The sequence below is a fragment of the Centruroides sculpturatus genome, unplaced genomic scaffold (genome assembly GCF_000671375.1).
Source record: "Centruroides sculpturatus isolate CEXI.00-Female unplaced genomic scaffold, Cexi_2.0 scaffold677, whole genome shotgun sequence".
NCBI classification, from domain to species: domain Eukaryota; kingdom Metazoa; phylum Arthropoda; class Arachnida; order Scorpiones; family Buthidae; genus Centruroides; species Centruroides sculpturatus.
The window spans coordinates 115,272-129,663 of NW_019385011.1; the positions used below are offsets into that span (position 1 = coordinate 115,272).

Here is a 14,392-nt window from a genome sequence, read left to right on the forward strand (position 1 = left end):
GGTAGGCACTCGTTAAGTTTTGCGTCGGTTTTTATTTTCGAAAGGTGAGAGTATAATACTAAAGATTAAAGAGTGGGCAGAAGATTTCTAATGTTGCTGGGCAGTGTGGCTTGAACAGGTCTACAGTATGCGGCAGTTCAATCTAATTTGAGAAAAATACTGTATAATCAAGAAGACTCAAGCAGCTAAAGGAGTAACAAAAATCATATCTGAGAAATAAAGAACATCGAAGAGCTCATAATGGAATCCGAAAGTTATCTGACGACTGAAGACCGCGAAGAATTCTTGAATGAAGAACACCAAGAAACTCAGCGAGATATGTTTTCTTCTGAAAAAGTGGATTAATGTCGATATCTGTTATTAAAGATCCTTTGAAGAAGTGGGAGGATGTCAGAACAACGGTCTTAGAATGGCATCCAAACCAGGTTGAGGCTTGGAGATTTCTACAATTGCAATGCTATTAATTACTTACAAAAAATCCTGACAAAGCAAGAAAAGCAATCGACATTAGACAGATTCTTTAACCCTTTCAAATGGAAAAAAACATGACTAATAAAAATGCAAGACTGTGTACGTATGTATTATTATTATTACATATAAATAAACATAGTAAGAAAGTATATATTTTTTTATTTTTAGGGGTCTCCAGAACGAATTAATTAAATTCCCATTAAAACCTGTGGTAAATCGATAATCGGTTAACGAACAATTCGGATAGCGAACAAAGTCTTGGAACGGATTATGTTCGTTAACCGATCACCCACTGTATTTGGTAATGGTCCTTGTTTTTATTGACAATAATCATGTAGAAAAAGTTAACAACAATACCCAAATAATAAATTTCTTTAACTTTTGGCAAACATTTTAAGTATATTAAGAAATTTATGCCAAGAATAAAAGAAGTATTCAAAATTCATAGTTCTATTAAATCTAATTCATTGGTAGACTGCTTTTTATGGTATTCAAATTAAACCATTTTTCAAATTAATAATTTATCAAAATTACATATGTTGTATTTTAAAACACTATTTAGCCCACACCAGTGATGGTGAACTTTTTTTTAACCCTCATGTCATACTTTTAAAGATGTTTATGCATGCCAAAGTTTTAGATTACAAATAACAATATTTAAAGAAATTAAATGAATATGCTTAAATTAGAATAAATATGAAAAAGGTGATTGAAAAAGAAAGATGATAAAACAAAATCATATGATGTTTTGTGCAGATGATTTCTTCTTGTATGCCACTTTGGGCATGTGTGCCATAGGTTTGCCACCCCTGACCTAGACCATTCAGTTTCTTATTGTGCAGTTAACTTTTATCCTCATATCTTGAATATTTAGTTCAAAAGTTTGTTTTAATATATTTAGTTTCATCAACAAGATTTTGAAAAACTCACTTTCATTGGAATATGCAGCATATGTAAAGTTAAAAGAGCTCAGTGTAAAAAAATAATAATAATTGGTATTCTCAACTTTAGAAAATTTCAACTCAATTCCATTTTCCTTACTTTGTTGGAATCTGATCCAGAAAATGTAACTATGCTTTCTAAGATGTTTATAATTTTCAAGATTATTTATACAGAATGTTCTAAAATAAGTGCAGCATTGCATCATCCTTGGTACTCATTTTATTCTCTTGTGATCCTCCTATAATCTACAACCAAAATATTAGTTTTAATTTGGAAAACTTTTCATTCAATTCTGTTTAAGCAAGTTCTTGTTTTTTGTATGGAAAAACAGGGATATCTGTGTTTGGCTCACAAGTCAGATATATGTCGGTTCTGTGAGTGATGGTGGCTATTTATTACAAAATATGCTTTTTTATTGTACAAAAATTTCTCAAATTACAATTGAATTTAATTATAATTTCAGTTGTGTTTCTTATAAAAATGATATTGTATGAAATTATGTTGTAAAAGATACTTGTTATACTATGTTATTTTTGTTTTATAATAATTTTAACTAATGTATTTTCCCCATTCTAGGGGTTCTAACCCTTAAAGAAATTAATAAATTCAATTTAATTTTTAAAAATAATATTTTAGCATATTTTTCTTATTATTTATTTTTATTTTTTTATAGAACTGTTCTGGAGAAGAAAGCTAAAATTTATGAAAGTTTAACAGATGGAAATGTACCAAGTATGATTTAGTAAAGCTATTTAAGCTTAAAATAATTTAATAAACTATATATATTAGCCAGCAAGTTACATAAATATTTAAATGAAAATGTATTCAGCATACATTATTCCATTCTCAAGCCAACATACATCAGAGTGGAATAGAACATAGAAAATTTTAATCTAGATTTCAAGCAGAATGAAGTGTAACATTGAGTAGAATGCATGAAATTTAAAGAATATGCTGAAGAATGTTATATGTATGCCATAAATGTTTGCATTTAAATATTTATATAACTTCTAGACTTTTATATATGGTTAATTAAAGTACTTTAAGCTTGGATATAAAAATCATTAATGTATTATAAAGATATTTCTAACTCTGTTTTAAGAATATAAAAAATATTTTTTTATTCACAGATGATGAAGTAAAAGAATTATATTTAGTAGACTTTCAAAGAAAAGTACTTGATCAGAAAAAATTAGGAAAACCTAAAGAAGTTGAGAAAAAAAGTATATCATCACCTAAACCAAATACTAATGTCAATGAAGAGAAGAAAGAAGATATTGACTTTGATGACACATCATCTCATTCTTTGGATAAAGATGATTCTGAAGCTCCTAATCCTGATGAAGAATGGTAAGTTTTGTAATAAGTGGAAAAATGGTTGAATTAATGTCTTTCTTGAGAAATCCAATATTTAATTGATGATATATTAGAAAATAATTAAACAGGATCCTGTTAAAATATATATATAAAAGATTGTATACTTGCAAACTCTTCATCATGCATAATAGTGAGATATAAAATATAATTTTGTTTGTAAACTTACGTTCAATAATATACTGATATTCATTATCAAAATGTAAATATTAAGTAGCATAATTTTTATGAAAAGAAAGTATATATAAGGAATTTATCTAAATTTAAGTAAGTAATTTAAATATATAATACAGTAGAACTCCTCTAGTCTGCCCTCAGCTAGTCCGTTGCTCCGGTTAATCCGACCGTGGTCAGAGTCAAGAAACTTGTCCCGACTCATCGGTGACTCACCATCCATCACATTCTTCTGTGTTCATTACAGTACATGTTTTACATTGTGTGTATGTGTACAGTTTTGTGTGTGTTTTCAACATGTCAGGAGTGAAATGTAAACACGTTACTCTTTCATTAATTGAAAATTAGCAGTGTTACAAAGATTGGACAAGGGGGAAGATTGTTTATTTTACTTTTTTCTGATAATCCTACCGTTTTGCATTCCGACCATACCCCCAGTCCCAAAAGTGACGGATTAGAGGGGTTCTACTGTAATAACTAACATAAATGGCAATGAACTGAAGATGGAAGTTGAAATGCTCCTAAAATGTTTTATCAATAGATAAAATAAAATAGAAATGAAGCTTTTTGATGACATCATTATGAAGACTGCTGAACTTTTTGTCTGAAAACTATTTAAGTCCTTATATATTCATTAGTATATGAAATTAGTCAATCTGCAGATCATTTGTTAGCAACTTTGAAAGTTTTTAATACTTTATGCTAAGTAAAAACTTAACATCCATTTTCAATGATTTATGAGTGAAAAAGAAATCTAGAATTTTCTAATTTAAAAAGTGCTGCATCTTGGTTTCATTTAATCATCAATCCTTCTAACACAAACAAGCATGCAGATTTAGTAGTAATAATTTTTTCAGTTTAAAACAAAAATTAAGTTGAAATAGTACTAATCATTAATTTAATACTCATTTATATATTTATACATAAATATGAATACAAGCAATTTTTCAAGCTAATAAAAAAATTCAAGCTGTTAAATATGTTTAGTTAACATTTTAATTATTATTTTAAAGTTATTCCAAAACCAATAATATATCAAAATTTGTAATTCAAATTATTGTTGATATTTTTAGGGTTGACTATACAGATTCATTAGGAAGATCTAGAAGATGTTTAAGAAAAGATCTGCCTGATCTTTTAGAAATGGATAAACAGTTAAAGAAAACTAACAAAATGTAATGACATTTTAAAAAATAAATTTTTTCTGGAACAAGTTTCTACAGTAGAACTCCTCTAGTCCGCCCTCGGCTAGTCCGTTGCTCCGGTTAATCCGACCGTGGTCAGAGTCAAGAAACTTGTCCCGACTCATCGGTGACTCACCATCCATCACATTCTTCTGTGTTCATTACAGTACATGTTTTACATTGTGTGTATGTGTACAGTTTTGTGTGTGTTTTCAACATGTCANTTTGTAATTTTGACTAATTAAATGTTTTAAAATTGCAAAATATTTTAAAATTTAAGTATGATAATTGGTATTATACTGAAGTATTTTGATAGACCCTTTTGGCAATCTAGTACCATAACTTTGAGACAATCTCCTCTGTACTACATTTTATAATTCTTCACATTAACAATTAGAATACTTTTCATATAAAAATGTAAAAATCTTAATTAACCATGTAATTTTAAATTTTAAAAATTATGTTCAACTTTCAGTAAAGAAATACTAATGATTGCAATGTTAAAGTAAAAAAGATATTGTATGATCATGATTTATATGTTATGATTTTAAAATAAATGACCTTATAATGTAAAATAGCAATAAAAAATTGTGTGTAAAAATAAAATTAATGCACTGGATACATTTAGGCAAGGTTTAAAAAACTATATGTAAAGTTCATATCTAACTCTAGAAATGAAAAATCAAAATCAAATAACTTTTCACTCTAAAAATTGTTTTCATACAGTACATATAACTTTGTATTATAAATTTTACTCATCTTATGTTACTAAGTAGGTATTTCTACTTGACAAAAGTTGAAAATTGCCTTAAGTAATATAAGTATGTGCAATTTGATATTGTTTATACATTTAAGTAATGAATCTCCTGGAATTTTAATGTAGTTCTACATTGCAAAAATTCTCTCTTTAATGTACTTCCCTGTAAGTCACAGCCACTAATTAAGTCAGCATTTCATTAATTTTTAAATACTATAATAATTAATTGGTTTTAATATTTAATTTAATAGTCCACCTTTGTTTAAACTAAGAAAAAAATGTAAATTCATACAAAGTTTTGAAAAGTTGGAAACACTGCATGCCTTTGGGTACAAAATTCCTGAAGACATGCATTATTCAAATTATCTTACATATCCATGTATGAAAATTTCTAATGTTCAACATTGTAACAAATAAATTTGTAATTGTTATGTTACTATATATCAACAAAAAATGTATTTATTTAAACATAAACTGTGAAAGTGCATTGACAAGAGAATCAAATTATCTTAAAGAATAAAATAAATTATTTTACAAATAGGGAAGAGTTGCCTAATGTGTACTGGTCACCTAAATTGTACCTCTTCAATTTCTTTGTTATCACTGAATATAACTAACTTTTAGTAATAAATATATAGTAAACACTTGATATAATACCTTGCATTATTACAGATGGCTGATATCAGTCTGGCTAAATGTATAAGAAAACTCATTTGCTATAACATAATTCTTTTTGAAGGACTTCCAACTTCCACTATTATGGATTATTTTTCAGGATCTGCAGACCACTGTCCTTCCATTATTGTGGACTTTTTAGTTGCCATTTTATTTATTTCATCATATCCCTTGTTCTATTTACATAAAAGTCTGTATCATCTGGAATGTAGATAAATTAAATATTACATACCATGCATACAGTCATCCAGCAAATAATATGTATTTGAATTAAATACAAAAAAGAATGTTTATAACCTCTTTTAGGAGCCTGTATCAAGTGTCAAACTTTATGGAACATTAGAGAATGTTTTAGAACATTTTTTAAAATTGCTTTCTTTTTGAAGTCAACTCTTTGATGCAGGCCCCTAAAAGGGGCCAAAAACATTCCATTTTGTATTTAATTCAAATACATATTAATTGCTGGAAGATTGTATGCATGGAATGTAGTGTTTAATTTGTTCTATTTACTTTATTTGCAAAAAATAAATACAAAAATAATATGATTATGCTGAAAAAATAAAATTCATTTTTTAGATTTTCACATTACATTTACTTTTTGTTTTGTAAAGCAAAGCCATGGATCATAAAACAAAAAATAGATATAATTCATCAGATTGAAGATGGAAAATCTCAAGCTGAAGTTCATAAAGAAATGTCTCTGAGTAAGAAAACAATTTCAGACATTTGAAAAAAAGAGAGAAACTACAAGTTTTCCTTGAAACAATTTGTGAGAATCCAGGGCTGTTATTTTGATATAAAATAATATTTGTATTTATATTAATACTTGTAAAAAGTTAATTAAGCTTGAGATTGTGAACGTCAACAAGGAAGTTCATAAAATTTTATCTCTGATTTCATTTCCTTTGCAAATGATACATCTTCCTTTAATTATAACTCATCCAAGGAAGTGTTGTTTAAACTGTCGAATTGGACAATGGATAGTAACTATATCAAGATGACCAATTTTTATAATTTTGTGATCAGCTATGAAACATTTTAGCTATATTTAAAAGTTGTAGTATAATCTCAAAATCTTATTTATTAAAATTTGAAATTATTCATATTATAAACCAAATCTTTTTGGAATACAAACAACATATAATTCCATATTTTAATTTCCAAGTATTTTTGAACTATGCCTGTTCATCTTTGAGAAATATTTATATAATTCTGATCTAATTTCAGTAAAAGCACTAATACAAATGTGCTTAAAAATAGTAATTCAAAAGGGTTAAAAGTTATTTTTACTTATAACTTTAATAAGTACTTTTAAATACTCTTTTACATTAGTGTTCTAATTGAAAGTATTGTCTGAAGTAGAATCTTCCATATTACATATTCCAAATTTTTGCACATCGCAAAATTTATTTTTAATAGTAATTATTCTTAAAAATGATATTTATTGATTGAATCTTTGTTCTCAGGTCTGCATGCCCTGATTCACACATTAAGTGGTCATACAGGATTTTTTTTCATTAGAAAGAGACTTACCTCATGGAGATATTAATCGTGTATCTCTTTTTGCTCTTTAAACAAACGACTTACCATTAATATTTAAAGACATAGAATCAGATAGGGTTTTTCTATACAATACTGATATACACTTATTGAAATGTGCTAATGATGATGATGATGTAGCTAAAAATTCTATTAATTAATATACTTTCACACCAGAGGAAAATATACTTTCACACACTGGTGTGAAAGTATATTTTCCTCTGGTGTGTAAGAATAGTTTATTTTCCTATTAATTAATATGCAAAGGAAGTTAAACAAGTTATGTAAATGCTTGAAGAAAAATAGATTTCAAATTAACCAAAAAAAATCAAAGATTCTTATACAGTGGGTGATCGGTTAACGAACAGATCGGATAACAAACAAATCAGATAACGAACACTTTCGCAAAAGATTTTTATGTTCGGACAACGAACACATGATTGGATAACGAACAGCCCACAGAACAAACGTAAAATACGTAAGTAAGAAGAAGTAAGTAAAAAAACGTAAGAAGAAGCGTAAAATAATGAATACCGATTGGACTTTCCTTGTCTTCGGGCAACAATTCAAAACTTTTCGGAGTGTGGGAGACGTCGACATTGACGTTCAAGCCGGTATATACCGATTGGATAGTATTCCTCTGAACTTTGAAACTCTCCCTTGTAATTCCAGCCTTTTATTTTTCTGACAAAACAATTCTTTTATGTATTCGCGAGACTGTCAGGTAGGCACTCGTTAAGTTTTGCATCGGTTTTTATTTTTGAAAGGTGAGAGTATAATACTAAAGATTAAAGAGTGGGCAGAAGATTTCTGATGTTGCTGGGCAGTGTGGCTTGAACAGGTCTACAGTATGCGGCAGTTCAATCTAATTTGAGAAAAATACTGTATAATCAAGAAGACTCAAGCAGCTAAAGGAGTAACAAAAATCATATCTGAGAAATAAAGAACATCGAAGAGCTCATAATGGAATCCGAAAGTTATCTGACGACTGAAGACCGCGAAGAATTCTTGAATGAAGAACACCAAGAAACTCAGCGAGATATGTTTTCTTCTGAAAAAGTGGATTAATGTCGATATCTGTTATTAAAGATCCTTTGAAGAAGTGGGAGGATGTCAGAACAACGGTCTTAGAATGGCATCCAAACCAGGTTGAGGCTTGGAGATTTCTACAATAGATGATGAAGTAAAAGAATTATATTTAGTAGACTTTCAAAGAAAAGTACTTGATCAGAAAAAATTAGGAAAACCTAAAGAAGTTGAGAAAAAAACTGTGTACGTATGTATTATTATTATTACATATAAATAAACATAGTAAGAAAGTATATATTTTTTTATTTTTAGGGGTCTCCAGAACGAATTAATTAAATTCCCATTAAAACCTGTGGTAAATCGATAATCGGTTAACGAACAATTCGGATAGCGAACAAAGTCTTGGAACGGATTATGTTCGTTAACCGATCACCCACTGTATTTGGTAATGGTCCTTGTTTTTATTGACAATAATCATGTAGAAAAAGTTAACAACAATACCCAAATAATAAATTTCTTTAACTTTTGGCAAACATTTTAAGTATATTAAGAAATTTATGCCAAGAATAAAAGAAGTATTCAAAATTCATAGTTCTATTAAATCTAATTCATTGGTAGACTGCTTTTTATGGTATTCAAATTAAACCATTTTTCAAATTAATAATTTATCAAAATTACATATGTTGTATTTTAAAACACTATTTAGCCCACACCAGTGATGGTGAACTTTTTTTTAACCCTCATGTCATACTTTTAAAGATGTTTATGCATGCCAAAGTTTTAGATTACAAATAACAATATTTAAAGAAATTAAATGAATATGCTTAAATTAGAATAAATATGAAAAAGGTGATTGAAAAAGAAAGATGATAAAACAAAATCATATGATGTTTTGTGCAGATGATTTCTTCTTGTATGCCACTTTGGGCATGTGTGCCATAGGTTTGCCACCCCTGACCTAGACCATTCAGTTTCTTATTGTGCAGTTAACTTTTATCCTCATATCTTGAATATTTAGTTCAAAAGTTTGTTTTAATATATTTAGTTTCATCAACAAGATTTTGAAAAACTCACTTTCATTGGAATATGCAGCATATGTAAAGTTAAAAGAGCTCAGTGTAAAAAAATAATAATAATTGGTATTCTCAACTTTAGAAAATTTCAACTCAATTCCATTTTCCTTACTTTGTTGGAATCTGATCCAGAAAATGTAACTATGCTTTCTAAGATGTTTATAATTTTCAAGATTATTTATACAGAATGTTCTAAAATAAGTGCAGCATTGCATCATCCTTGGTACTCATTTTATTCTCTTGTGATCCTCCTATAATCTACAACCAAAATATTAGTTTTAATTTGGAAAACTTTTCATTCAATTCTGTTTAAGCAAGTTCTTGTTTTTTGTATGGAAAAACAGGGATATCTGTGTTTGGCTCACAAGTCAGATATATGTCGGTTCTGTGAGTGATGGTGGCTATTTATTACAAAATATGCTTTTTTATTGTACAAAAATTTCTCAAATTACAATTGAATTTAATTATAATTTCAGTTGTGTTTCTTATAAAAATGATATTGTATGAAATTATGTTGTAAAAGATACTTGTTATACTATGTTATTTTTGTTTTATAATAATTTTAACTAATGTATTTTCCCCATTCTAGGGGTTCTAACCCTTAAAGAAATTAATAAATTCAATTTAATTTTTAAAAATAATATTCTAGCATATTTTTCTTATTATTTATTTTTATTTTTTTATAGAACTGTTCTGGAGAAGAAAGCTAAAATTTATGAAAGTTTAACAGATGGAAATGTACCAAGTATGATTTAGTAAAGCTATTTAAGCTTAAAATAATTTAATAAACTATATATATTAGCCAGCAAGTTACATAAATATTTAAATGAAAATGTATTCAGCATACATTATTCCATTCTCAAGCCAACATACATCAGAGTGGAATAGAACATAGAAAATTTTAATCTAGATTTCAAGCAGAATGAAGTGTAACATTGAGTAGAATGCATGAAATTTAAAGAATATGCTGAAGAATGTTATATGTATGCCATAAATGTTTGCATTTAAATATTTATATAACTTCTAGACTTTTATATATGGTTAATTAAAGTACTTTAAGCTTGGATATAAAAATCATTAATGTATTATAAAGATATTTCTAACTCTGTTTTAAGAATATAAAAAATATTTTTTTATTCACAGATGATGAAGTAAAAGAATTATATTTAGTAGACTTTCAAAGAAAAGTACTTGATCAGAAAAAATTAGGAAAACCTAAAGAAGTTGAGAAAAAAAGTATATCATCACCTAAACCAAATACTAATGTCAATGAAGAGAAGAAAGAAGATATTGACTTTGATGACACATCATCTCATTCTTTGGATAAAGATGATTCTGAAGCTCCTAATCCTGATGAAGAATGGTAAGTTTTGTAATAAGTGGAAAAATGGTTGAATTAATGTCTTTCTTGAGAAATCCAATATTTAATTGATGATATATTAGAAAATAATTAAACAGGATCCTGTTAAAATATATATATAAAAGATTGTATACTTGCAAACTCTTCATCATGCATAATAGTGAGATATAAAATATAATTTTGTTTGTAAACTTACGTTCAATAATATACTGATATTCATTATCAAAATGTAAATATTAAGTAGCATAATTTTTATGAAAAGAAAGTATATATAAGGAATTTATCTAAATTTAAGTAAGTAATTTAAATATATAATACAGTAGAACTCCTCTAGTCTGCCCTCAGCTAGTCCGTTGCTCCGGTTAATCCGACCGTGGTCAGAGTCAAGAAACTTGTCCCGACTCATCGGTGACTCACCATCCATCACATTCTTCTGTGTTCATTACAGTACATGTTTTACATTGTGTGTATGTGTACAGTTTTGTGTGTGTTTTCAACATGTCAGGAGTGAAATGTAAACACGTTACTCTTTCATTAATTGAAAATTAGCAGTGTTACAAAGATTGGACAAGGGGGAAGATTGTTTATTTTACTTTTTTCTGATAATCCTACCGTTTTGCATTCCGACCATACCCCCAGTCCCAAAAGTGACGGATTAGAGGGGTTCTACTGTAATAACTAACATAAATGGCAATGAACTGAAGATGGAAGTTGAAATGCTCCTAAAATGTTTTATCAATAGATAAAATAAAATAGAAATGAAGCTTTTTGATGACATCATTATGAAGACTGCTGAACTTTTTGTCTGAAAACTATTTAAGTCCTTATATATTCATTAGTATATGAAATTAGTCAATCTGCAGATCATTTGTTAGCAACTTTGAAAGTTTTTAATACTTTATGCTAAGTAAAAACTTAACATCCATTTTCAATGATTTATGAGTGAAAAAGAAATCTAGAATTTTCTAATTTAAAAAGTGCTGCATCTTGGTTTCATTTAATCATCAATCCTTCTAACACAAACAAGCATGCAGATTTAGTAGTAATAATTTTTTCAGTTTAAAACAAAAATTAAGTTGAAATAGTACTAATCATTAATACTCATTTATATATTTATACATAAATATGAATACAAGCAATTTTTCAAGCTAATAAAAAAATTCAAGCTGTTAAATATGTTTAGTTAACATTTTAATTATTATTTTAAAGTTATTCCAAAACCAATAATATATCAAAATTTGTAATTCAAATTATTGTTGATATTTTTAGGGTTGACTATACAGATTCATTAGGAAGATCTAGAAGATGTTTAAGAAAAGATCTGCCTGATCTTTTAGAAATGGATAAACAGTTAAAGAAAACTAACAAAATGTAATGACATTTTAAAAAATAAATTATTATTTATATTTTTATGTTAATTAAACTTTTTATGGATAAATATCTTTCAAATTTTTAGTGTACCTGAGGAAGATCAGTCTGTTGTGAATCAGGAATCTTCTGAAAATATTTCTTCTGACTTGCCTGAAGTTGAAACTCCTGCCGAACCCGTTCATTATCAAACAGTACAAAACAATGGTATATTTTTCATATGAAATTTTGATGTTATTTACTTACAATGTAAGTAAATTTTAAAATTACAGTAAGAAGTTCATTAACCCCTTAACGCCCTTAGGAGACCAGATATTATACATGTACATTTTTGTATTTTCACATAATTTGATAAGCTATATGTAATCTGATTATTGCTGTGCATTTTCTACCAAAAATTCTATTATTTTCTTGGCAATTGTTTACATATGCTCTTTTAATCAGTCTGAAGATGATACATTATGACTATGTAGGATTTTTAATCAACCTTAATACCAACGTTAATGAATACATTAATGCTCTAAATCAGCATTCAAAATGATTCATGTTCATGCATGAATTATTTTGAATCATCGTCAATCATTTTTCCCATACATGTGATTTCACAAAACTTGATCATCACTCATGATCCTATAGTTGACCTCCTAACATGTAGCATTGTAAACGACTACATTCCTCCATTTTTACCTCAAATTCTACTTGGGTCTTAAGTACACCATGTGTCCAAATTCAATTTTCAGAATACTAGATTACTGGGTGCCAGATTAATGGAAAATTTTAGTATTTTTCTCCCTCATTGGATGCAAATGATCTTGAATAAATCCATTTGCATACAACACTTTGGAAAACACCGATCTAATTAATAACTAATAATATCTTACATTTAACTTCAGCTATTTGAGAAGAAATAGTCCACATAATCAAACCTTTATAGGCATTTTTAAACGTAAATCATTATGATATGCTAATAATAGATTTATTTGAATATATCAAAAATTATGATGATAGTGCTTATAAAAAAAATTGATAACAAAAATTTCATAAACTTGACACACACAATAATAAAAACTTATTTCAATTGACAATATGTCAAAATTTTAAAAGTTATTCAACAATTATCAATATTAAGTTTCATTTTCATCAATTTAAAGTAAATTATTACAAAATAAAAATAAAAAATTTTTCTTTAGAAATCAGATCACATGGTGTTGGTTACTATTCATTTTCAACTGAAGAAGAAGAAAGAAAAGCCCAATTGGAAAATCTAAATCAGTTAAGAGAACAGGTAAATTTTCCATCTTCTAGTATTTAAAACTTTGATAAAAGGATTATCATATAATAATTTAATTTTCTGGAGTAGACAGTAAAGCAACGATCAGCTAGAGAAAGATTGAAAGAGAAGAGAAAGGCTATTTTAAAAGCCAGATTGGATAAAGTTAAAAAAAGAAAAAATATTGAAGTGGAAGAGTCTAATGAATCTATGAGTGGTATGTATATAAATAAAAAAAGTTTTATTTTTAACAAGTATTCATTTATAATTAAATTTATTTGCTTAGATGAAGAATTTGATCCTCTGAAACCTCCAGTCCAAGAAGAAGTGAAAGAAGAAAAACCTGAAACATCACCAAAAGTTCGGCCTTGGGATGTAGGCAAGGTTTTTAACACACAAAAACAAAAATATAAATGTAATTATAATTTTGTCTGTAAGAATTTTATAGTAATTTAATAAAGAATAGAATTTTAATATACATATAACAATAATACAGATACACAAGAATCATGGATTGAAGAACGAAGAACTGACAGAATTAAGGAATTCGCTCCACCAACTTCCTATCACAAAAATACAGACAACGATGAAAAATCTGATCAGGAAAAATCCGATTCTCCTGAATTTACTGAAGAAGTAAAGGAAGATGCAGAAGAAATAGAGGAAGACAATAAAGTAAATGAAAATGATAGCATTCCATTGTCTCAAGCCACTTCAGATAGCGAAATTGAAAGGATGATAGCCGAGACAGTGACATATTACAGAAAGCAAACTGAATAATTTTCTAACTACTCTCCTCATCAATATTGTTTTGTGTATTGTTGTTGTAAAGTGACATATAAAAATTAAATTTAGCATTATAGGTACTTTGTTTTCATCATAATTTAGATAATTTCTTATTGCATTATACATCAGAATATAAAGTTATGTCCATGTTAAATAGAAGATAAAAGGCTTAAGCATACTTTTTAAAGAACATTTTAATATTATTCACAAAGCATTAAAAAAGTATTTAACTAGTATAAAAAACTAAAATATCTGTCTTTAAACATCACAGCCATATTTATATATCATTTTATACATTAACTATTATTGATTTATAAAATTATTAATTTATAAAGTAAAACTGCTGAAGTAACTGTAAATGTATTTTATGTAATATTTTAAAGAAAATTT

The 14,392-nt window shown here is 27.4% G+C and overlaps 1 protein-coding gene across 1 annotated transcript; it reads left to right on the top strand.

The window, feature by feature from the left end:
- Positions 1–1,776: 1,776 nt before the first annotated feature.
- LOC111633373 (coiled-coil domain-containing protein 174-like) lies at positions 1,777–14,349 on the top strand. The gene is made up of 12 exons (XM_023377928.1): positions 1,777–1,787; positions 2,087–2,145; positions 2,544–2,763; positions 4,035–4,136; positions 9,803–9,963; positions 10,362–10,581; positions 11,848–11,949; positions 12,035–12,153; positions 13,137–13,231; positions 13,307–13,433; positions 13,503–13,631; positions 13,713–14,349. The coding sequence occupies exons 1-12, from the start codon at positions 1,777–1,779 to the stop codon at positions 13,994–13,996; spliced, it is 1,629 nt and encodes a 542-aa protein (XP_023233696.1). The 3' UTR covers positions 13,997–14,349.
- The last annotated feature ends 43 nt before the right edge of the window (positions 14,350–14,392 follow it).